The sequence below is a fragment of the Magnolia sinica genome, chromosome 3 (genome assembly GCF_029962835.1).
Source record: "Magnolia sinica isolate HGM2019 chromosome 3, MsV1, whole genome shotgun sequence".
Classification (NCBI taxonomy): Eukaryota; Viridiplantae; Streptophyta; class Magnoliopsida; order Magnoliales; family Magnoliaceae; genus Magnolia; species Magnolia sinica.
This window is the reverse complement of record NC_080575.1, coordinates 18,323,118-18,348,563: the sequence shown is the minus strand read 5'-3', so window position 1 is coordinate 18,348,563 and position 25,446 is coordinate 18,323,118. Positions and strand designations below refer to the sequence as shown.

At 42.0% G+C, this 25,446-nt stretch overlaps 1 protein-coding gene and 1 non-coding gene across 2 annotated transcripts; both read left to right on the top strand.

Annotated features, from left to right (window-relative positions):
• Positions 1-12,003: 12,003 nt before the first annotated feature.
• LOC131239637 (phloretin 4'-O-glucosyltransferase-like) lies at positions 12,004-13,566 on the top strand. The gene has a single exon (XM_058237437.1). The coding sequence runs from the start codon at positions 12,074-12,076 to the stop codon at positions 13,466-13,468; it is 1,395 nt and encodes a 464-aa protein (XP_058093420.1). The 5' UTR covers positions 12,004-12,073; the 3' UTR covers positions 13,469-13,566.
• Positions 13,567-24,969: 11,403 nt separating this feature from the next.
• LOC131241619 (small nucleolar RNA R71) lies at positions 24,970-25,076 on the top strand. Its single transcript, XR_009169179.1, has one exon. It is a non-coding gene; the product is annotated as a small nucleolar RNA R71 (small nucleolar RNA).
• Positions 25,077-25,446: the final 370 nt, after the last annotated feature.

Genomic DNA, 25,446 nt, shown 5'->3' with positions numbered 1-25,446 from the left:
GGTAATCCTCATGTGATTACCAAAGCCTACTCCTCCTTCAGTCTCAATGCCGAGAACCATCTTTGCAGCCCCTCGATCCTTCATCCTTAATGTCCCACTTAACCGAGTCTTCAGTACATTGATTTCAGACATGTTATAATTGACGATCTTCATGTCATCAATTCCTAACTCACCATGAAGGAATTAGACCACTGCCTAGGCGACAAGTTGAATCACGACCTCCTACAAAGTCTTTTCTCAACCCCTTTAACTTCGAACCACTCTGGTTGCTTCATGTAAATCTGCTCCTCACTTTCCCTTACAGAAATGCAGACTCCACATCCATCCTTCCAACTCAAGATCACATTAGACAACCAGCGCCAATCACAGATCAAATAAACACCTGTTATACTGTCGGCGCGAATATCTTTGAGAAGTCGATCCCTTCTCTCTAAGCATAACCCTTCGCTACCAACATCGTCCTGTATCTATGTTGTATCCTTCTAAAGATCCACCCGCATCCAACCACTCTCAGGCTCACTGAAAGCTCCACCTGCTCCCATATGTCGGTCTGGTATAATAAATCCATCACATCGCCCATAGTCACATTTCACTTCTCGGCACCAGGCTCATCTAGTGTTATCTGAATAGAAGATGAATCCCCTATGATATTGGAGTCGTCCATGTACCTTGTCGTATCCTGCGATTATGCCATGTGATTCTTCTTATAGGTGGCTACTCCACCTACTCTGTATCTCTGTCCCCGCGTCTCTACCTTCCCGCCCTGCTAGCTCATGTTGCGATGCCCAACATGCCTCACACGTGCAGAGGTGAAATCCGTTACATCCACTACAGCTCCACCTTTTGAAGTGCTCCTGATCAATGTGTACAAGTTACCGAGTCGTTACGCTTTCATGATTACTCGTGCCCACTTAGATACCTTAAGAGTGTAAGCCCTGTATCTTAGACTGTACCGTTCCATAGGCTTCTGCGGTCTTTCTGATCGAATTTCGGTAACCATTGACCCTTAACCGGTATTTACGTGTAACCCTGATTCTCATGCCGTCAACCCGAGTAGACTCAACCTAGGACTTGTACCTTAGCGACCGCGTCTTCGCCGTGGTTCCAATGCCGCGACTCGCTCGTCGAGGCGATACCCTGGTCGGGAGATGTGGGCCAGCATTCGGTGTGAGGAAAACGCCGCGCGTGCGAATCCTAAGAGAATCTCTACGAGATGTCACATCAATCAATCAACCCATCAATCCCATCATGTCAACTACACATCACCTTTCACCCATTCCCAAGCAAGCCCCAAAAGTCAAAAAGATCTTACAAGCCCATACCTTCTCTTACACCATTAGCCACAAAAGTCAAAAAGTCTCTTACACACCCATCCCTCTCTCTCCCATCCATCACTCCATCACACATCACCATCTCTCTTTACAACTCTCTCTCTCCTTCATTTTCAAATTATAATCCAAGCAACCGAAGAGCTCCTCACGTCCAAGCCATTCCATGGAGAGAAAAATGCATATGTGAGGCCCACCTTTCCATCCATAGATCTCCCATCCTAGCCATCCATTTCTCATCTTCCTCCATCAAAGAGAAGCATAAGGAGCTAAGGAAGTCAAGGGAGCAAGAAGATCAAGCGGTGGGTGCTATGATAGGGTAGTTTTGATTTTTTTAAGATGGGCCAAGTGAGGCCAACTGATCAATGGTTTGGATCTCACTTTGAACCCTGAGATATGGCCGATGGCCCACTTGGATCATCATGATCATTCCATGATGGGGCCATTCTCCATGGACCCCATCATGATGTTTATTTTCCTTGCATATTTAGGGTCATCTAGACTGTCTAATTTAGTGGAGAAGGGATCTCCACCGTTGGATTTTGATTTAATGGACCTATGTATAATGGGACCTACTTGATGTATGATTTAGTGTAAGGGAGGGCCCATAGTGCCAGGGACCCTCCATCACACGTGTCCCACTCTCTATCTCTCTCTCCCTCTCTTTTTCATTTCTTTTTTAAGATCATGATATGATTGCGTGGCCCACTTGAATGGACCCCACCATGAAGTATCTATTTTGTCTAGGCCGTCTTTAAGTGGGACCCACTTCATGTGTGTAGTACCCACACCATCCATCATTGGTGGCCCACCTAAGCAGGCCCACCTTGCACGGCCAGACCGTCTAGCATCCCTGGACACTGGACGTTTGATTGGAAAAACACAAACATTAGCTTGGTGCCAAGCCAATGGGCGAGGCCCACTTATTTTGGCCCCACCTTGATGTATGTCTTCAATCCACGCCGTCCATTCCGTTCCCAACCTCATGTTAGGCGTTGAACCGAAAAATGGTATCAACCCGAGGTCTTGGCGGGCCATACCGTAGCAAATGGTGATTTTCACCATTGAAACCTTCCCTAATACTTTTATACGGCAAAATATGCCCAATATTAGGCTTGTTTTGCTTGTCTTGAGCCATGGAGGGCCATTGGATGGAGTGGATTATCTAGATGTGGACCCTACCTATGAAAACCAAAGAAAAACTGAAATAAAAAAAATTATAACACAGCAGCCAACGCTGCTATGTCAGAAAGGTAGCAGGCGCTGCCTGTACACCAGCGCCCAGCGGACAGACGGACTGGGCAGCGGCCACAGCTCTAGCCATGGGCCCCACCTTGATGTTTATTTGCCATCCAACCCGTTCATGAGGTAGGCCACTCCCAGCAATGGGCCCCCTCCAAATTTCAGCTCCATACAACACTCAGGTGGCCCACATCGTAGGAAACAGTGGGATTGAACCTCTACCTTTGAAACCCTTTTTAGGTCCACAGAAGTTTTGGATCAGGGTGAAATTTGTTTTCACCCTTCATCTAGGTCTACTTGACCTTATCAACGGGTTGGATGGAGTATAAACATTATGGTGGACCCCACATGGAGCCCACAGTGACATATGTGTTTTATTGTCACCGTCCAGGCGGACGGTGGAGCCCGCTGTGATGTTTGTGTTATATCCCCACCATCCAGGGATGGTGGGTGTGTTGTGTGCGTGTGCGTGCGTGTGTGGTGTGTACGTGTGTGTGTATATATATATATATAAAATATTATATTATATATAATATTGTATGTACTATATATATATATTATATATTATATTATATATAATATACTGGTGGTGGGAGGCCCATCTCAGTTTACTTGTGGCCCATGGTTGAGGCCCACTTTGATTTATATGTAAGGCCCATGAGTCGAGGCCCATGGGTTAAGGCCCATTAAGATGTATTGGGACCTATGGGTTGAGGCCCATTTGATGTACATATGGGGCCCAATTGGCGAGGCCCATTTGATACACATAAGGCCCATAAGATTAGGCCCATTTGATGCATTCTAAGGCCCACGGGTTGCCCATTGGTGCGGCCCATTGATGTGGCTCACTTGATGAATATGAGGCCCATATGATACGGCTCATTTGATGTATTAAAGGCCCAATGGGATATACCTAAGGTCCATTGCAATGTGCAATCCCAACATGATTTATGTAATGATGTTTACGATGGGTTATACCTTGGGAGCAATGGCGGTTTGACGTCCCCATTACAAGTATAGTGTTGGTTAAATGTACGCATTATGACTTCCCCTAGGGCCCATACGTGTAATGTGTAGGCCGTCTAGGCCTATCTTTGTTATGAACATCATCTATCCCATATAACATGTTTAGTTCCATGATTCATGATCATATGTATCATATGTATGCTTGATATGAGAAATGACTGATCATCGCATATGCCTTCGGGCAGATTGTTTATGGGCTCCCGGATAGGGGGTGTTACCCTACATGAGCGCACGATACGCGTAGGACTCCTGCATGACTGGATAGTGTGATTCATGCATTCGCATTATGTGATATGGTACTGTACGCCCTAGCGACATCAGGGCCGTAGCCTTCACAGGCGTATCGTGGTTGGCAGGATTGGATACCGAAAATCTTGTTCTACATGGGGTGCTATAGATATCCCTGAGTGAAAGTCCCTAAACCCTTATGGTACCAAGAGGTTGTTCCAACGTCTAGATTAAGTGGGAGCATGAGCGCCGAGTGCCGATTACCAGACGGTTGCGCTTTCCATTGTGTCGTGGTCGGTTGGAAAGGGGTGTGGCCTTGCCTGCCCGAGAGTAGGGGCAATGCTAGGCTGAGTCTGACCAGCTCGAGGAATGGGTCCGTTATTGACGAGCCGAGCCCGATATTGGTAGGCGGATAGTGAGGTCTTTTCCACTCACCTTATTGCACGCGATGGGGCGGTAATCTGACTTAGAGTGTACTAGACCCAGGTGATATTCCAGATTTTGAGTTGTATCGATATGTGGACTTAGATGAGGATTTGTATACTTGAGTTGCATTTCGCATTGCATGGCTTTGGTATGACTGACATCATTCTTTGCACCGCATGGCCTTGGTACGGCTAATGGTATTCTTGGCATTCATCAGCATATTCCGCATTACTCTGATACTGCATAACTGCATTACCACCTTGAGCATACACCTTCACCACCCTCTAAGCTTTCTATAAGCTTATGCATAACCTTTGCGTGCAGGTGACGTTGGATCGCAGTAGGGCTGAGGCTTGGCCGCGTGGCAGATCATTTTGGAGTTTTTTGGTTCATTATCATTGTATTTCCCTTTATGCTCATCGCTCATTGTACTTATAAAGTTTTTGATCATAGTGAAAATGTGATAAAGTTTTTGGTTGTTGTTTGTGGGTTATGCCTTTGGTTATGCTTATTACGAATCAAACTGATGTTGAAAATCCTCCTCGTAGCATCCCAGGATCGGAACCTGGCGAATGGGCGCTGAGAGCCGAGAATGGGGTTCTACGGAGGCTGTCGGCGGCGGATTCGGTGATCAAAAATTTTGTGAGCCCGGTTTTCGAGTTTAGGGTGTGACAAAGAGCACCTTCAATACCTGTGAACTTTGCAGCCCATTGCCTTGAGTGCACCAAAAGAAATCAGATTCTTTTTCAAATCAGGAATGTGCCTGACATCAGTCAAGGTACGCTCTACCCCATCAAACATCTTAATACGCACCACACCAATAGCCACAACATTACAGGCAATGTCATTGCCCATAAATACCTGTCCACCATCGCACTCCCTGTAGCTGGTGAACCAACTCTGATGAGGAGTTATATGAAAAGATGCCCCTGTATCTAGCATCCACTCATCCTTACGATCATCATATGACCATTTGAGCAAAGATATGGACAAAACATCACCATCACATCTACTCGATCCATCTGATGTGACAGCATTGGCCTCCTTGTGCGAAGCCTCAGAATCTTCTCTCTTCGATTTAGAATTTTTACAATCCTTCTTTACATGTCCTTTCATCCCACAATTCTAGCACTTTAGCTTTCCCTTGCCCTTACCCTTGGATTTAGATCTAAAACCTGAAGAACCTATACTTTGTTAAGAATTCCTATCCCTTATAACCAGTGCATCAGAAGATATCCCCATGTCAACATTAAGCTTTCTCATAGCCTTCCCTTAAATGGCTGAGATAACAATGTTGACACTCAGGGTTTTATTCGTGGAGCACATTGTGTCCTTGAATGACTCATAAGACGCCGGAAGAGAATTCAACAACATACATGCTTGTTCTTCATCTTTCATCACTTCCTCCATATCCAGCAATTTGCAAACCAATTTATTAAAGTTATTGATGTGAGCCTCCAGATCTCCACCCTCTGCCATCTTAAAGTTATACCACTGCCGCTTCAAGTGTAGGCGATTTTCAGAGGATTTTTTCGCATAAACATCCTCTAACTTTACCTATAACTTAGCCGCAGTTTTCTCCCTCATGACATTATAGAGAACCTCATCCATGAGACATAAATGGATCGATGATAATGTCTTCTTATCAAGAGTATTCCATTCATCATCAGTCATAGTAGACTTCCACTCCTCAAGCGCACCATCTTCGCCTTGCTTGATTAAGGAACTCATCATCTTGATCTTCCATAAGTACTTCTCAATCTCATACCTAGTGCTTCCTATTATTACTAATCCCTCAGATTCAGATTTGTGCCCCAACAATTGCTCTGATACCACTTGTTGGGGATTTGTACTGCAGAATCACACAGATCTAGATCTAAGATAACAATCCAATGACACCAAGCAATCACAAGAGAACACAAAGATTTAGCGTGGAAAACTCTTGCGGGAAAAAACTACGGCACAAAGCGATAGAATTTCACTATGAAATAGAATTACAAAGAGAGAGGAATTACCCGATTTGAACAACTTCGAATATCACCCTTGCTACACCCTTTAGAAACCTTAAGACCCTTTTAGGAACCCTTGGAACTCCTTTAGAAAGCCTTAGAATACCTTAGAATAGCTTAGGGACCTCTATTTATAGTTTAGGAAACTTTACTTACGCACCTAGTCCGGAAAAGTCTGGAAATTGCCTTAAATTTATGCAGTCCACACAAGATCTGTGTAACCTCGATTAGTCGAATCGAGTCCTTAACTGGTCGAGAGACCCCCTCGACCGGTCGAGCCATCCCCTCGACCGGTCGAGCATCGCGGACACCAAAAAACACAAGTCACTGGACTTTGAGTCAAATAACCCTTCACTAGTCGAGTGGCCCACTCGACCGGTCAAGCCAGGCTCTCGACCGGTCGAGTAGTACAGATTTAAGGCATCTGTCAACAGTAAAACCCCATCAAATAGTATGATACAATATCATCTCTTTATCTAGTAGAATGTTATCACTTTGTCCAGCAACCTAATTACTTTGTCCAATGAACCCCGTCACTTTGTCCAGCAACCTCGTTACTTTATCTAGCAACTACGTCATTTTGTCTAGTGAATACCGTCACTTTGTACTGCAACCTCGTCACTTTGTTTAGTGAATATCGTCACTTTGTATTGGTAAGTTACTTTTGAAGGAAACTCATCATTTTGTTAAGCGAAACCCTATCAATTTACTTTGCAACCCCATCACTTTATCTGATGGAATACCGTCACTTTATACAACAACTTCATCACTTTGTTTAGTGGAATCAGGTCACTTTATTCAGCAACACATCACTTTTTTTGAACAATCTAATCTTTGCACTTTTTATATTGTAATCTTGTCACTTTTATTTGAATCCCCAACACATTCTCTAGTTAACCGTGTCACTTCTAAGCTAGGATGGATCCGTGGTTTGGTTAAGAAGTTCAACATCTTGAGAATTAATAGGGCCATTAACAAGAAACAACTAGTTCAATTGTTATCCATGAATCATCTGCATCTTAAAACAATGACTGACTACAAACCAATTCATAGTATATCGTGCTTTAGCCCATTCAATATATCTCATAAGCTGGAAAGGATCTCATTCAGGAAGCACTTGTGACATGTGTGAGGCTGCCACTAGACCAATCAGACCAGAAAAAATAATTCCAAGCCTAATTAGTATTAGGCTGGGTTTTGGTGGTGTGCCTTGCTATGGATGCTCATAATTCAATTCATGATCAGATTCTTCCAGCCCCAGCTGGCTGGTTGTCGATGATCTAGTCAAAGTTTCAAAAACTGGACCAGACCATTCAGTCTGTCTGACCAAACTGGAGGTGTTTCTGGCCTGATTGCATACAGACTATGAGATTTCTTAAAACCAAAAGTAGGAACAAAGTTTAACAATTGTAATAGAGTTGGCTAAAACATTTTCACAAATTGTCTATTTTATTTCAGTTTCATATAAATAGCTTTTATGGTTCAACCAACTGAACTGGAGGGACTGGATGTGTTTTCTTCTTTTTTAGAACTATCTGGATTTCTGTTGATGATGATGAAGTGGCAAAATGACCAAAACAACTACAATAGCATAATTAAGTCTTGCCGTCCACTTGGGTCATTCCTTCTTCATCTGTTCCCCATTCTCAAAACAAAAATCCAATAGATAAGTTGTGTCAAATCAAACACATCTTCGGATCCCATAGAAACCCACATAATTAAAATAAAATCTTAGAATCAACCTCTGATAAAATTCATACCCAAACATACCCATTTACTGAAAATCATCCATAGATTGTTACATAACCGCAACTAGAAACATAAAATCCATGGAAATTGAGTAAATACAGGAAATTCATTTTAAGGTATGATTCTAAAAATTATGTAGGTCCACAGTTCCAATGGACCACACCAAAGGAAGCAGTGATAATGACACCCACTGTTGAAACCTTTCTAAGGGCCACTGTGATGTTTTTTACCATCCAACCTATTAATAAGGTAATTTAGATGTGGATGAAGTGAAAAAACAAATACCAGCTTGATCAGAGACTTCTCCGACTCCCAAGAAGTTTTTAATTGTAGACATTCAATCCCCACTTTGTGGTCTACTTAAGCCTTGGACCTACCACATTGTTTGGATAATATCTTAAAATGATCCGAGCAAAACGATGAACGATGCGGATAAAACTCTTACATCACGGTGGACCCCACGGAGCCCCAACCCGATGGTAATGTCCGGAGATGCGGAAGCGGATTGGCTGGTGTACCTCACACCGGCTATATATCTATTGTATTGATGTCAGCAAGTTTTGTGGGTCTGATCATGAGGTATATGTTATATCCGCTCCGTTCATTCATTTGGCGAGCTCGTCTTAAGGCTTTAGACGAAAAATAAGACAGATTTAACTATCAGGTGGACCACATTGCAAAAAGCAGTGGGGGATTGAACATTTACCATTGAAACCCTTTATTGGGGTCACAGAAGTTTTGGATTAGTATGAAATTTGTTTTTCCTCTTCATACGGATCTTTGTGACCTTTTGAACAGATTAGATGGAAAATAAATGTTATGGTGGGCCCTACGAATTGTTTAATGGTGAAATTCATTATCCCTGCTGCTATTTGTGGTGTGGTCCAAATGATCTTCGGATATGATTCATTTTATATATTTTTTTTTTGGATAATACTCTGAAATGATCTCTAAAAATAGATAAACAGTGTTAGATATAACAAATACATCACTGTGAGGCCACGAAACTTTGATTTCCTTTGAACCGTTCGTACAACTTGGAGTTCGAGGAGCGTCGGTGCTCGTCTTCACACGACTAGTACCTACAGCAGTCAGCAGCTATATATAGCTGGGTATACCAGCCAATCTACTTGGCAGATGCAATCCGGATTTCTCTCTCCGTCAGCCTCTGTTAAGTAGCTCCGTTGAATTATTATTATTATTTTTTTATTTTTTAATGCATTTAAAACTGCCTGTATGTCACTTGTGCCAAGTGTACTAATGAAAACGCTGGAGTCGGCGATCTCCTGACTCTGGGAAGCAGAGGATCCCGACTCCATCCGCGTCCGCTGACTGCTCGACGAGCTGCCTCCAAATTTCAGGGACGCCGTTTGGGTACTACCCTCTTGTGGGGACATCGAGATGAGATGGGGCTCTGAGGAGCGATAGTGATACATGGGTTCTATCCACACGGTCTATCAATTTTACCGTGTCATTTTAGTTGCAGGCCTGAAAAATAGGCATATCTAAGGCTCCAATGCACCACATGATGGGGATTAAATTCTTACTGTTGAAAATATCCTAATGCCATAAAAATTTTGGATCAAGCTGATATCTGTGTTTTCTCTTCATCCAGGTACATGTGACCTTATGAGCAGTTTAGATGGCAAAAAAATATCACGATCAAGGAGGTTTCAATGGTGGGTGTCACTGGCACCGTTGTTTCCTATAGCGTGGTTTACTTGAGCTTTGGATCTACCTCACTTTTTAACTTATACTAAAAATTGATATCTAAAAATAGTTGAATGGTGTGGATAAAATCCATACATCGCTCAAAGCCTCGGCCGGTCCCTATCTCAGGACGGGAGGGAGCGGCATCCAATCCGGTCCCAGCTTCAGGGAGCAGGTGTTAACCGGAATAACTGAGTACAAGTAAAATCTGTGGGCGGCCGTCATTTATGCATTTTTAACTTCCACTCCGTCCATTCATTTTATCAGATAATTATAGTGCTTTAAAAAAATTAAGCATATAAAAAGCTCAAGTGGACCACACCACTGGAAACGGTGTGAAATGAACCTGTACCATTCAAAAGTTCTTAGGGATCATAAAAGTTTTAGATCAAGATGATATTTGTGTTTTCCCTTCATCCATGTCCTCTGTGATCTTATGAACAGGTTAGATGACAAATAAACATCAACGGAGGCCTTAGAAAGGTTTCAACTGTGGAAATCAATATTTCCATTATTTCCTGTGGCATGGTACACTTAAGCTTTGTATATGCTTCAATTTTTGAGTTAACCCCTAAAATGATCTGAAAAAAATGGATGGACGGTGTGGATAAATCACATACATTAAAGTGGGCCCAACCGAGTTTACTCAGTAAGATGAGAGCATACTGAGTAACTCAGTACGCAATCCGATTCGGTGTTAATCACTCATGCGTTGCAGTTTCGTCTGCGCGCAGAGTCATCGGAGCGGATTATCTAGGTGTTACCCTAATCATATGAGACCACCTTGATGTATTTGTTGTATATCCATGCTGGCCATTTGTTTTTTCATTTCATTTTAGTCGGAGATCCCAAACCTTACGAAGATCCAAATCTCAGTGAGACCATACCATTAGAAATAATGAATGGCCATTAAATATTTTTTTTGGGCCACAAGGTTTTCGATCAATCTGATCTTTATATTTTCCCTTCAATTTAGATCTTCTTGACATTATCAAGATGTTGGATTGCAATAAACACTACCAACAACCATACGATGGGCACTTTAGAATTTTTAATGATGAGGCACTCAGTCACCACGCTTTCTGTGGCGTGCTCTACCTGCATAAATTTTGGACCCTTCTTAAAACGGGCTGAAGAAATATAGTGAGCCCCACAATAAGCGTAACACCAGGTAACAACCAATCCGCTCCCGTCCCATATGTTCGAAAGACCAATAGTATGAGAGGATTCTAAAAATCAGCTAACCCAAAACTCATGTGGGCCATACCATAGAAAACAGTGGGGATGGAACTTTGGCAGTGACCGGAGTTTTTTTTTTTTTAATTTATTTATTTTAAGGGTGATATTTGTTCCTAAAGTCTATCTTGAGTGGTAATAATTCCAGGAACGTTTGGATGCATATAAACATTATAGTCAACACCCCTTTTTCATATGGTGTGACCCACTTGAGTTTTTGATTTACCTGATTTTTTAATCCTACCTGTTGTGGTCTTTCAAAACATATGAACGGAGTGGATTTATCACAGACATCTCTGTGGACCCCACGCACCCCCTGGCATAGAGATATCCCTGGCTCGGGTGAGGCAATCCGCACCCATGGGCGTCTGACGCATGATGTCAGATGGGATGAATTTGCATTTGCTCCCTGTAAATTTCTTCGGGCGTTTGGAAAGGTTAGGATTATGTGAGATGATATTGCATTTAGTACCGTAGGATTGCCTTACGTCCATGTGGGATTTCATTGGATTTTGAAATCCAATGTACATGTGAGCCCCACGCTTATACCTGTGTTTATTCATGTTATCCATTTATGCACACCCGCTTTATATGTGACATGGTTATAAATGTGTACATGTGACATGTGATAGACATCCGCTGTGAATTTGATTTGTTTTTATCATCCACGAAACAAAATTTCGCTTAATCCAGTGTTTGTTTTTCTCGTCGTATTGGATTGCCAAAATACCATAGAATTTTCGGACATGCAAGAACGGTGTTAATCCCATCTAATACACATCAATATCATTTAATCCGAATGGGGCCATCTACTCACAAGTCGTATTCGACCTATACCCAAGGGCATCTGGAAGCTAATAATATACTGCGACGTCGGTATTACCAGGGTTAAACCCTAACCCGCTCCCCTTTTTCTTCGTTTAGTCAATGAGGTAGACAAGCTGCCATATATGACTTTAACCGCAAATGATGTCCCATCCAGCAGATGTACGACCAAGATTAAATGACCCAATGTAGAGCTAGATCATCATTGGTGGATCTAGACGACCCAAAAACCTCTGTCGCCTATATATATATATATATATATGGAAATAAAAAGGCCTGCACCACACCCTCTAAATGGCTGAGGTTCACTTCCTTCTCATAAGCTTCCCAGCCCAAGGCCACATCAACCCCACCCTCCAGTTCGCCAAGCGCCTCGCCCGTACAGGTGCCCGCGTCACCTTCGCCACCACCGTCTCCGCTCACCGGCGCATGCTAAAATACACCCCTCCGGACGGGCTAACCTATGCCTCCTTCTCGGACGGCTACGATAACGGCTTACCCGTCGATGACTTTGCCAACTACATGGCGAAGTTAAAGGAAGTCGCCTCGAAGTCCGTCTCCGACCTCATGCGCACTCTCGCTGACGACGGCCGCCCTGTCACGTGCGTGGTATACACCCTGCTCCTCCCATGGGTTGCTGACGTGGCGCGTATGTTGGACACCTCGTACGTACTCCTATGGATCCAGCCCGCAGTGGTTCTGGCCATTTTTTACCACTACTTCCATGGCTACGGTGATCTCATAAAAAGCAAAAACAGTTACCCTTCTTTTTCAATAGAATTACCGGACTTGCCACTCCTCACCATAAAAGATCTCCCTTCGTTTGTCATCCCTCCATGCAAATACCCTTTCATCCTTGCTGTATTCGAAGAACTCTTCCGAGTCTTGGAGAAGGAATCCAACCCCAGAGTGCTTGTGAACACGTTTGACGTGCTGGAAGGCAACGTGATGAAAGCCCTCGATGAGCTGGAGATGATTGGGGTGGGGCCATTGATTCCATCAGCTTTCTTGGATTCGGGAGAGACGTCGGATATTTCCTTCGGCGGTGACATGTTCGAGAAATCAACGGACTGCGTCGAATGGTTGGATTCCAAACCACCTTCTTCGGTAGTCTACGTGTCTTTCGGTAGCATTTCGGTGCTACCGGAGCATCAGATGACTGAGATTTTGAATGGGTTGTTGGATACCAACCGTCCCTTCTTGTGGGTTATCAGGGCGGCCGATAGTGGGGCCGAAACTGAAACCGATACCAAGTTCTGGAAGAAGGTGAGAGCGACGGAGGACAGGAAACTAGCGTTGGTAGTGCCATGGTGTTCGCAAGTGGAGGTTCTGTCGCACCCTTCAGTCGGGTGCTTCGTGTCACATTGCGGGTGGAACTCGACGTCAGAGAGCTTGGCTGTGGGCGTTCCGATGGTAGGATTTCCACAGTGGGCGGACCAGCCGACGAATATAAAGATGGTGGAGAGTGTTTGGAAGACGGGCGTGTGTGCCAGGGTTAATGGAGATGGGGTTTTGGAAGGTGGAGAGCTGAAGAGGTGTTTGGATATGGTGATGGCAGGAGAGGAAGGAGAAGAGATGAGGAAGAATGCTGTGAGGTGGAGGGATTTGGCGAGGGAGTCTGCTGCTGAAGGTGGCTCTTCGGATAGGAATATTCGAGCATTTGTGGAGGAAATTGCACATCTTCGATGACAAAGTTTGCCTGGCGACTACTCGTATGGATGGGTGAAAATAACTGACACGTGTCTGATAGAGTTCACCAACACTTTGCTAATAAGCTCTTGTGATAATACTCTGTCGTAGTATGCATACCATACCTCGTTTTCGCGGATGATGTTGGACTTTTCTTCCGAGAAACCAATGAAAATCATGCTTGTCGTTGAGAAATAAGTTGCCCTCCTGTTTCTTTCTTCTTCTTCTTTCTTTTCTTTTCTTGTTCTTTTCTTCTTTTTTTTTTTTCTTTTTTCTTTTTCTTTGGAATGGTTTGATTTCATTTTTAATTTTTTAATTTTCTGGGTCATGCACTTCAACGTTGGCAGAAGAAATGAGACAACCAAGAAAAAGCTTTGCAATCACGGTGGAAATTTTTTTTCCAAGAATAAAAATAATAAAATTGGTATTATTAATAAAAGTGTGTTGTTTATAAGGTACCTATTTATATAAGAAATAATATATATAAGGTATGTAATATATTTATATAAGAAAAATAATTTATAAACCTTAATTTGACTCAAAATAAGGTAGTTTTTAAGAATATTAAAAGTAATAAGAATAATAAGAATACAGCAGCCTCAACTCACTGACAGGTGAATTTGGCTCTCACTTTCCCAACTCACGGGCCTCTTGTTAACAGGGATTGGTTCTTTTTTAATTCAGTGTGTTAAATGCGTATAAATGAGTAATAATTACTTATGTAGCACCGGCAACACTTTATATGCAGTTGTTGACAGTATTTCCTTTTAACACTAAAATTGAGAAGGATTGCTAAATTCATGTGAGGCTCACTGTGTGTATATGGCCTTATTCAAGCGGCCCATCATACTGTCGGATCAAATTCATTTATAAAATTAAAAAATATGTTCTCGAATAAAAAAAAAAAGAGCTTTGATCAGGACCATTGGAATCTCTAGTGGAAGAGAAATGATGAGTTAAAAAGTTTGAAAATAAAAGGCCAAATGAAAATTGCACCACCACCCCTAGAGATTAAGCAAACTATTTCGAAATAAATAACGTAGAAAAATCTTTTAAAAAAATCAAAATAAAAACCTCATGGAACAATGTTCTATAGGGGGGAGACCTTTTTTATTTCTTATTTTTTAAAATTAAGATTTTAAAGATTCTCAAAATTTTCAAAAATATAAACATGTATGGTATTTAAAGCACTAGGTGGCCTTCTGTACACGTTGGTTGGCACCGACACAATATCAATAACAAATTTTATATAGCTATCTCTAAATCCTCCATTTTGTCTTAAACTGTAAGTGAAATATGAAACGGTGGACCTGATCGAACTCCTAGTGTTTGTCCAATCATCTGCCAATGTGAACTATGTATATCCTAGTTAGTGCAACCATGGTCATGGAAAAGTTTATTAAAATAGTAGTGTCATAATCGGAAAGTCTAATGACAAAAGGCTAACTTGGGTGAGTCTAATTTGGGACACTTATCAGCCTAACACATTGTAGTGAGATAGACCCGTGAGGCCATTAAAAAGCATGGTGCAATTACTCATTGAAACAATCAGTCTTAAAGGCAATCCTAGGGATCGTCTAGCATTAAGAGCTGCGTTAAACGGATCCCCATAAGGCCGTAAAAAGCATAGAGGCGCCAACCACCCAAATTCAAATATGCAAACAAACTTGATGCACATTGCCAATTATGACGAGAAAAGGTTGTGATCTGATGACCAGTAGTGCCACAAAAAGCACAGGTACAAATAACAACATTTTTCCTAAATCTCGAGGGACACTCAAGTTACTCTTTGACTAGACAAACTTTTCAATAATAACACTGTGGTTAGAATAAAACAAACCGTGTCTATATCTAACCCGGAGGGTAGGGTGTCTAAAAGCTTTGGCATTCGGTTGCACACTACCTCTACCAAAGAGGGGCAACTTTAAACATCCTACCCAAAATGAGAACAAACTACTCTCAAAGTTTCTACTAGACTTTGCTAAAATCGTCTTGATGAGACCTTAAAAGCATCGAAAATTCAAATGACTTAAACGGGAAAGGTCCTCGACACATCCCGAGAATAGCTGATGGCCCGATTGACAAATCTAGGGCCGAATTCATCAGAAACTCTAATTGTGCCCTGATTCAATACATAGTTCCTGAATGACCCAGAATAACATCGAAAATGTAAATAGGTCCAATGGAAAGGATCATCAACACATACCAAAAAGACCAATGGATCGAATCACTATATCTAACGCCTAACAAATCAAATCTCAATTAATCATCTTGACCCTCCAGAACACTATACACTCTTTAAAAATGGAAAATAGTTTGAGCCTCACCACATCTTCAAAGACATAATTGTAATAAAAAGCAGCAACTATCTCATAAATTTCCCTTATACGCAAGTATGAACTTTTAGAATCAAGTCCATGGAATTTTGGAAGCAACTGTATCACTCCATGTTTAAAATCAATGTTGCTCGCATTTGTTGGAAAAACCATACAGAGAGTGGTCGTTCTTGTTGGTTGTAAATAATCATGTAATGTCCTAACTAGTGATACATTATTCGCTTCATTCTCATCTTGATTCGGTTTGTTCTCAACTATGTTTCCAATTAATTCACAAGTGTTGGGATGTTTTTTAACAAAATGATTGGACAAAACTTTAACTAAAATTCCTTCACTTAGAAGACACTTTGTGTGATCATGTGTCCACTTAGGGTTGAACACACAAAATCCTAAAAAGAGAAGAAAAAAAAAATCTAAATCCTATAAATCAAGCAATTAACTAAGAAGGCAATTAAAAAGGACGAGGGAAAGATATTACCAGAGAAGAAAACACACAATTGAATCCTTAAAAAATAAATAAATAAATAAATAAATAAATAAAGTTGTTAGTGACAATAAACTATACAGAAATAAAAACTAACCCAGAAATAAAAATAATAAGAAAAACTAATTCTAAAATGTTCTTAAAACCGCCAGTGCCCAACAACGACGTCAAAAACTTACTACAACTGTAAGATTGTACACCCACGCGTAGGTTGTTCACTCCCCAAGTATAGGGTTGTGATGTAGTAATAAACTCGGTAAGACCGAGGTCGAATCCACAGGGACTGATACCTGTACGTTATCTAAAATCAAGTAGAAATAGAACTAGACTAAGAAGTGATATAATTTAGGAAATAATTGTGGAATAATTATCTAAGACTTTAAGGAATTCAGAGAAAGGGAACTAGGGATTCAGAGGATCCACTTGTAGAGATCAGGGAGATCGTATGCTCGCATCAAGGGTTATGGAATTCAAACTGAACTTACTCGATTTGGTTTTCAAGAGATGAAAGGTATATGAATTAGAATGGATTCCATCATCTAACCATGCCCAGGAGACAAAGCAAACAACAGGATTAAACTAATTACCAACCGATCAGCATTATATGAAGAGCAGGAAGGGTACTGTCATCCTACCATGCCCATGGGACAATGATGAACAACAGGAGTTCCTGACATAAAAAAAAAAGAGAAAAGGAATACTCGAAGCCATTGCAAACCCATTGTAATTTTAGTCACAACAGACCATAAAAGACTAAAGAAATATTCCTTTAATAATCAAACCAAAATCAAAGTTAGTTTAGAAATTTAAATTAAATTACCAGCATACAATGGAGTCTCCCATCTCGCTACAGGCTTCACCTCTTAGCCCTAGCTAAGAGGTTTAGCCACACATGATATGGGCTAAATAATAGAAATATAAAGGAAAGCAAAAGAAAAAAAACCAGAACTTTTCTTCCTCACGTTCAAAACCCAAACCCAAGCCACCAAACTTCTGCTCCTCTTTCTCTCTCCCTAGCTCTCAGACCGTGCACAGCAGCAGCACTCCCTTGCTTTCCCCGTTTCTCTTCTTTTGTTAAAGCAAAGAAAAACAGCTTGCTCGTCCACTCCTGCCCGATCCCCTCTCTCTCCTTTCTTCCTTCCTTTTATCTTTCTTCTCACCTCCCTTCTGTGGAGTCCTGGCAGGACTCAGCTGCGGAAGCTGGGACTCCTTGTATGTAGAGCCCGCCCTGCCTTTCGCAGGCTGTTTGTAACAGGACCGGACTCTAAATCACGCAACAAAAAGGTTTCCTGCGTAAGAATGATTGGTGGGGCCCACTTTATCTATCATTTGAAAGATCCATGCCGTCCAACAGCTTCTCCTCAGAATTTCGACCGAACATGGTCTGTTTTGATCCTTCGTTGATGCTGCCCATGGAAGAATTCCTGTTGTAATGATATTCGAACGGTCCTTTTGTGATCGTTGTAGCGGCCACGTATGCGTGAATGGCTGAAAACGGTCAGCATGGTTCTGACAATATTGAGTCCCTCTACATGATGGATGGCCCGGATTGATGATTTGGTCCGTGATGATGGCCCACTAAGATCATCCGCAGCCTCTGTTACGCAGACAGAAACAGAGCCGCGGACGTTGTTTAGTCGGTGGTGATTGTGGCCATTCTAGACTTCCAATGTCGAATCCACTCCGTCCATTGTTTCCAGGACGAAAAACCGTCTGGGATTGCTCGGTTTTCGATCCAAAGTGCGGTATCTCATGAGAGTGTAACCCAGCCGTCCATCCTGCGTTTAAACAGAGATCTATGCATATGTCTATGCATGGGACCAAACGGACAGCTAGGAGTTGGTCTTGGCTGTGTCCTGAGTCCGGTGAACGGTTCGGATCATCGATCCATATAACGAGTGGGGTCCATTAGCGAAAAACGGACGGACAGCGTAAGACGCTGCCGTTTTTACGCAGAAGAGAGAGAGAGACGGTCTTTGGCGGGTTTGACCAAACCGGCTGGTCCGGTGCGGCTCATGTGCGAGTGCACTAACTTGCATGTTCACCTTGTCAGGAGTCCGTGATAATGGATCCCGAAAATCCGCTCCGTTCATCCGACTTGTCTCCTCGAATAATGGGTTGAGACCAAATTTTAAGCATATCCAGATCTCAGGTGGGCCCAAAATCAATGGTTTATGTGCTGATCTAAGCGTCGGGCCACTTCCAGAGGGATCCAATGGTTGAAATTCGACGTGTACGGTTACTTTATGGTCCTCAGGCCACGTATGAAGTTTCGAACTGATCAGATGGTGGAAACCCTATGATCTTGCATTCTGGACACGTTTCAGGCCACTCGAGCTTCAATTCCTCGATTTTCGCAGACCCCTGGTGTATAATTCTGTCGCTCTTGGTCTTCTAAAGTCCGTTCCTTGCCTTGGTGCTCCTGGAGCGTCAAATCCTTGCATTTACCACCCTTTTTCAGTCCATGCTCGTAAATACACTCTGCATCACAAACACAATTAAATCAGGCCGTTAAACAACACTATATTTGTAAATCCAGGTAACAACTGGGTCTTATATGCAATATTTGACCCTCAACACAACCACCAACCAGCATTTTGCTAGTCCCGAGCAAGGTATGCGAAAAATAAGTTGAGAAATACAGGACACTTTTTATGAACTCGAGTGATTTTTGGAAAACAATCTAGATACTAAAAGTCTAAGATTCATGATTGTTAGCATTACTCTCTCTTAGACTCAAGCGCATGGTAAACTTTATCGTCAAGTTCAAAGTAGTAATCCATCAATTAGAAAAAATTCTAAACATTAGGATCCCTAAGTATATAGTCTAGTCTCGACTTATCAACATTAAGATTTAATTCATTATTTCATGATATCATTGGTAACCACAAGAGCATTCAGGACACCCAAAACTTAAACTAAAACGTGCCTCATAGATCATTCTTTTTCTTTCTTTTAGCCTTTGATTTTTCTATTAAAAGGAGCACCAAGGAGGGGAATCAAGTACTTACCTATAGGGAGTAAACCTATGGTGAAGACTGTACACCCAACCCTTTTCACATATGTCCATGGGGAATTAAATCTACACCTATAGGGAGCAAACCTATAGTGAAGATTATTTGCCCAATCCTTTCCAAAGGCATCTGTTTTTTTTTTTTTTTTTGTAGGTATTTTCTTTTCCTTCAATTGATCATGACAGACAAATTTTCCAGGCTGGTTCCTTTCATGTTTAATGATTACCAAGTCAATCCTTCGATATTGAACTGAAACCTTACTGTGTAAGCGAGATGTGACATGTGAAATCGTGACTCAATCAATGTTTAAAACTTCTAATCATGAATTAACAATTCAGACTTAAATCTGAAATCTACTAGATAATTGAATTCAAGAGTCATAAATGACCAGCATCATGTAGCTTGAGATTCTAAGTCAAAGATGCCCGTCAAAATCACCTCGAATTCATAAAAAATTTCACAACTTTTGCTCAAAACCAAGAAAATACTGATTAGGAAACCTAATCTCCCACCCCCACCCAAAAATCTACATTGTCCTTAATGTAAAAAAAAAAATGTAATGCACATGAGACAACGAAAATATAGGAGGAGTGATGGAAAGATAGTACCTGGATGAAAAGAATCAAGAGGCTTTCCAAAGATATCTACATAAGATCGGGTCAGCACAAGAGAGAAACCAACAGAAGTAAAATAAAAATAACAAAAATGAAATCCTACCTACACCACTTCCGCAGGTACTCTCGATTGCATTTAGCGTATGCAACAAGCCTTTAAACCCCTAGGTTACCCCTAGTGGACGAGTTGTAGTCTCGTGAGGGTTTGCAGTAATGTTACCCACAAACATTGAACTGACTAATGAAAAAAAATGACATGAAATGAAGAACTGGGTTGCCTCCCAGGAGCGCTAAGTTTACCGTCTTCAGCCAGACAAATAAAGCAACTACCCTAGACCTAAGAAAGCGATAAACCTACCTATACCTCCATCAGACTAGGAGATCAGTCCTGGTAAACAGGATCAGTCAGAGGCATGGACATGTCCTCTGAATCAAATTTCTCGACAAATGGCTTTAAACGATGTCCATTCACTTTAAACTCCTTGCCATTGTCGGGATCTCTTATCTCAACGGCCTCATGAGGATAAGCAGTAACAACAAGCCGGTCCAACGAGATCGAAGCTTACCCGGAAAGAGATGTAATCGAGAATTATACAAAAGGACTTTCTGGCCTGGCGTGAATGATTTTCGCAAAATGTTTTGGTCATGAAATGCTTTCATCTTGTCCTTGTAAATTCTCAAATTATCGTACGCATCATTCCGGATTTCTTCAAGTTCATTCAATTGAAGTTTGCGTAGCGAGCAGCGTTGTCTAGATTGAAATTAAGATTTTTGATCATACGCTTTATGTTCCAGCTCCACAGGCAAGTGACAAGCTTTCCCATAGACAAGTCTAAAGGGAGACATTCCAATAGGAGTTTTAAAGGCAGTACGGTATGCCCATAAGGCATCGATCAATCGGATTGACCAATCCTTACGATCAGGGTTAACCGTTTTCTCCAAAATGTGTTTAATCTCCCTATTAGAAATCTCAGCTTGTCCACTTGTCTGTGGATGGTATGGGGTGCTCACCTTATGAGAGATACCGTATTTCTTCATTAAGCTCTCGAATGGTCTATTACAAAAGTGTGAGCCCCCATCACTAATGATGGCTCGAGGCGTTAGAATCGAGAAAGGATGTTTTCTTTTAGGAATTTAATGACCGTGCGATGGTCATTCTTTCGACACGGAATCGCTTCGACCCATTTAGTGACATAATCCACGGCGAGCAAAATATCTGATTTCCAAACGATTGGGGGAATGGTCCCATGAAATCGATGCCCCAAAGAATCAAATGCTTCAATGATAAGAATGGGATTCAAAGGCATCATATTTCGACGGACAATGCTCCCAATTTCGACAACGCTCACAAACTTTGCAAAACTCATGAGTATCCCTAAACATAGTGGGCCATTAAAAGCCACACTGGAGAATCTTGGCCGTGGTCTTTTTAGCGAAAAGTGACCACCACAGCCTGTGCGAGTGACAAAAGGAGATGACGCTCGATGCTCATCGTCTGGTACACATCTCCTTAGAATTTGGTCTGGGCAATATTTAAATAAGTAAGGATCATCCCGAAAAAGTTGCGCACCTCGGTGAAAAATTTCTTCTTATCTTGCGAGTCCACTATGTCGGTATGGCACTGTAGCAAGATAATTAGCAATATCGAACCAAGGTGAATGGGAGACTACAAACAATTGTTCATCGGGAACATGTCATTGATATGGGTCGCCTCAAGGGAATCGAGGTATTAAGGCGAGAAAGGTGATCGGCCACTACGTTTCTACTCCCTTTTATCTTTAATTTCCAAATCAAATTCTTGGAGTAGAAGGATCCATCTTATCAAGCGGGGCTTAGAATCATTTTTAGAAAGAAGATACTTCAGTGCGCATGATCTGTATATATAATGATCTTGGATCCGATCGGTAGGACCTAAATTTGTCCAAGGCGAACACTACGGCTAAGAGTTCCTTTTCCGTAGTCGAGTAGTTCACTTGGGCAGATTTAGAGTCCTACTTGCGTAGTGAATGACATAGGGCTTCTTGTCTTTTCTCGGCCTAGGACCGCCCCAAGAGCATAATCAAGCATCGCACATAAGCTCAAAAGGAAGGTTCCAGTCGGGTGGACGCATGATAGGTGCGGTGGTTAATGTGCCTTTAAGCTTGGTGAAAGCTTCTGGCATTGCTCGATCCACTCGCGGAACATCCTTTTGAAGAAGATTACATAATGGACGAGAGAGGAGACTAAAGTCCTTTATGAATCGCTTGTAAAATCCTGCGTGTCCTAAGAAGGATCGCACGTCTCCGATGTTCTTGGGTGGAGGTAGGTTAGAGATAAGATCGATTTTTGCCTTATCTACCTCGATTCCTTTGGACGAGATGATATGCCCAAGGACAATTCTCTTCTGAACCATGAAATGGCACTTCTCCCAATTAAGTACCAAGTTCTTTTCTTCACATCTTTTCAGCACACATTAAATACTTTCCAAGCACTTTTTGAAATATGGACAGTAAACAGAGAAATCGTCAATGAAGACCTCTAGATATTGCACCACCATATCAGAAAGATACTAAGCATACATCGCTGAAAGGTGGCGGGGGCATTACATAGTCCGAATGGCATCCTTCGATAGGCAAAGGTGCCGTAGGGACATGTAAATGTGGTCTTTTCCTGGTCTTCGGGGCTATCTCTATCTCGTTGTAGCCTGAATACCCATCAAGGAAACTGTAATAGGAATGACCAGCTAACCTTTCCAGGATCTGATCAATGAATGGTAAAGGAAAGTGGTCTTTCCTCGTGACGGTATTCAACTTCCTGTAGTCAATGCACATTCTCCAACCAGTAGTGACTCTAGTTGGCACGAGTTCATTATTAGCATTGGCTACGATGGTGATTCCGGACTTCTTAGGGACCACTTGAGTTGGACTCACCCACTGACTGTCAGATATAGGGTATATAATACCCACGTCCAGTAGTTTAAGAACCTCGGCTTTAACCACTTCCTTCATGTTTGGATTTAGTCTACGTTGTGGTTGTCGAGCGGTTTTTGCATTATCTTCAAGATATATGTGGTGAGTACAAATCGAGGGATCGATTCCTTTGAGGTCCGCTATCGTCCATCCCAGGGCTCCTTTATGCTCAATGAGAGTAGATATAAGCATACTCTCCTGTTCTTTCTCCAGGTGGGCAGAGATCACCACCGGGTATGTCTCATCTTGACCCAAATATGCATATTTCAAATCAGAGGGCAACGGTTTTAGGTCAAGCTTCGGCGGCTTGAGGTTAGACGGTAGAGGCACTACATTAGTTTGTAGTAATTCTTCAAATTGTGGCCTCCATCGGTTAACTTCAAGTACCGATGCAGTATCAAGCAAGGCGCACGTCTCCCTAATCATGTCATCATCAAAATCATGGGAGTGGGCCAGGCACGTCTCTAGATGGTCGGAGGATAAGGTCAGAGGTGTCGTATCTTCCACGAAAGAGTCAATCATGTTAATGTCGTGGAAATCGTCATCATCCTCTGAGTTGCTGCCGTTATTGAAAAAAATGTTTGACTCCAATGTCAAATTTCCAAAAGACATAGTCATGATACCATTCCTACAATTGATAATTGCATTTGACGTGGCAAGGAATGGGCGACCAAGAATGACGGGAATCTGAGTGCTCATGTTATTGATGGGTTCGGTGTCCAGGATGATAAAGTCTACAGGGTAGTAAAATCTATCAACTTAGACCAACACATCCTCAATTATCCCTCTTGGTACACGAACAGAGCGATCAGCAAGTTGTAGTGTGGTTAGGGTGGGTTTTAATTCACCCAAACCTAACTGTTTGTATACCGAGTAGGGAATCAGATTGACGCTCGCTCCTAAGTCAAGAAGTGCATGATCAATTCGATGGTTCCCGATTACACATGATATGGTTGGGCTACCGGGATCCTTGAATTTCTGCGGCACGTCTTGCTTCAGGATGGCACTCACTTTCTCAATCAAGAAGATTTTCTTTTGAATAATTTTCCGTCGCTTAGTCGTGCATAAGTCTTTTAAGAATTTGGCATATGAAGGTATCTGTTTCACGACATCAAGTAGAGGAATGTTGACTTTCACTTGTTTCAACACCTCTAGGATATCCTAAGAGTTAGAGAGAGATTTTGGTGAAACCAACCGTTGGGGGAACGGAGCAACTGGCTTCTCTAGAAGTTCCGGTTCCACTTTTTGTGGGGCATCACTGGATCCATCATTGTTGTCCTCTTTTGGTTCTTGAGGCTTTTCGAGCCTAACCGGAAGAGTTTTATCAATGATCTTTCCACTCCTAAGAGTGGTGATGGATTTAGCATGTCCCATCTGATTTGAAGAGCTGGGATCATTATTCTCGTATTGCGGTTTATGATTGGGGAGAGGTTGTGCAGGAAGCATCCCCTTTTCTATAACCGTCATACGAGAATCTATCTTTTGCATAAAATCTGTAATTCCACGCATTGCCTGAGCCGGCTCTTGTATGGGATTTTGAACCGGTTCCTCTTGAGGTTTCACTTGATTTGGATTTTGATTGAAGAAACCTGGAGGAGTCGCCGTTTGTCCATTCCTCCAACTAAAGTTTGGATGATTTTTCCACCAGGATTGTATGTGTTGGAGTTAGGTCCAGTTAAAGGTCTTTGATAGTTATTTACGGCATTGGCTTGTTCATTCAACACTCCTCGAAAGCGGGTATTGTAGGACGGTTTTCAATTGTGTGAATGTTGCAATCACGGATGCCGCAAACAATTTCATTGACCTTATCCTTCTTTCCTTCCATGGCCTCAACTTTCCTTATGAGCGTAGTCACTTTACACTTGAGATCATCCTCTTCTTTCAAGAGATATAATCCACCTTTTTCCTTTAATTGAGTCGGCCTAGACGTGGTGTTCGACTTTGGGTAATAGTCCCAAGATTGTGTTTTTTCAGCCAAACTGTCGAGGTAGTCCCATACCTCGTTGACATCTTTATTAATGAATTCTCCATTACACATTGTCTCGACCATTTGGCGCATGGAAGATGTCACATCATAGAAAAAATTTGTAATGCGCCACGTTTCAAATCCGTGTTGTGGGCATGAACTGACCAAATCTTTAAACCTTTCCCAACATTGGAAGAATGTTTCATCTTCCTTTTGGGCAAAGTTCATGATTGCTTTTCTGAGGGTAATCGTTTTATGATGTGGGAAGAATTTTTTTATGAATTCCCTCTGCATGTCGTTCCATGTGCCAATGGATCTAAGACACAGTGAATGTAACCACGTCTTAGCTTTCTCTTTTAAGGAAAAAGGAAAGAGTTTCAGCCTAATTGTATCTTCAGATACATTAGGAAAACATAATGTAGCTATTATTTCATCGAACTCTTTCAAATGTAAATATGGACTTTCAGATTCAAGTCCATGGAATTTGGGAAGGAGTTGGATAACTCCTGGCTTGATGTCCATTTGTCCTGTGTTTTCAGGAAAAATCATGCATGAGGGCGTACTCACTCCCGCCGGTTGTAGAAAATCTCGTAAAGTACGAGGCGGGGGTGCCTGT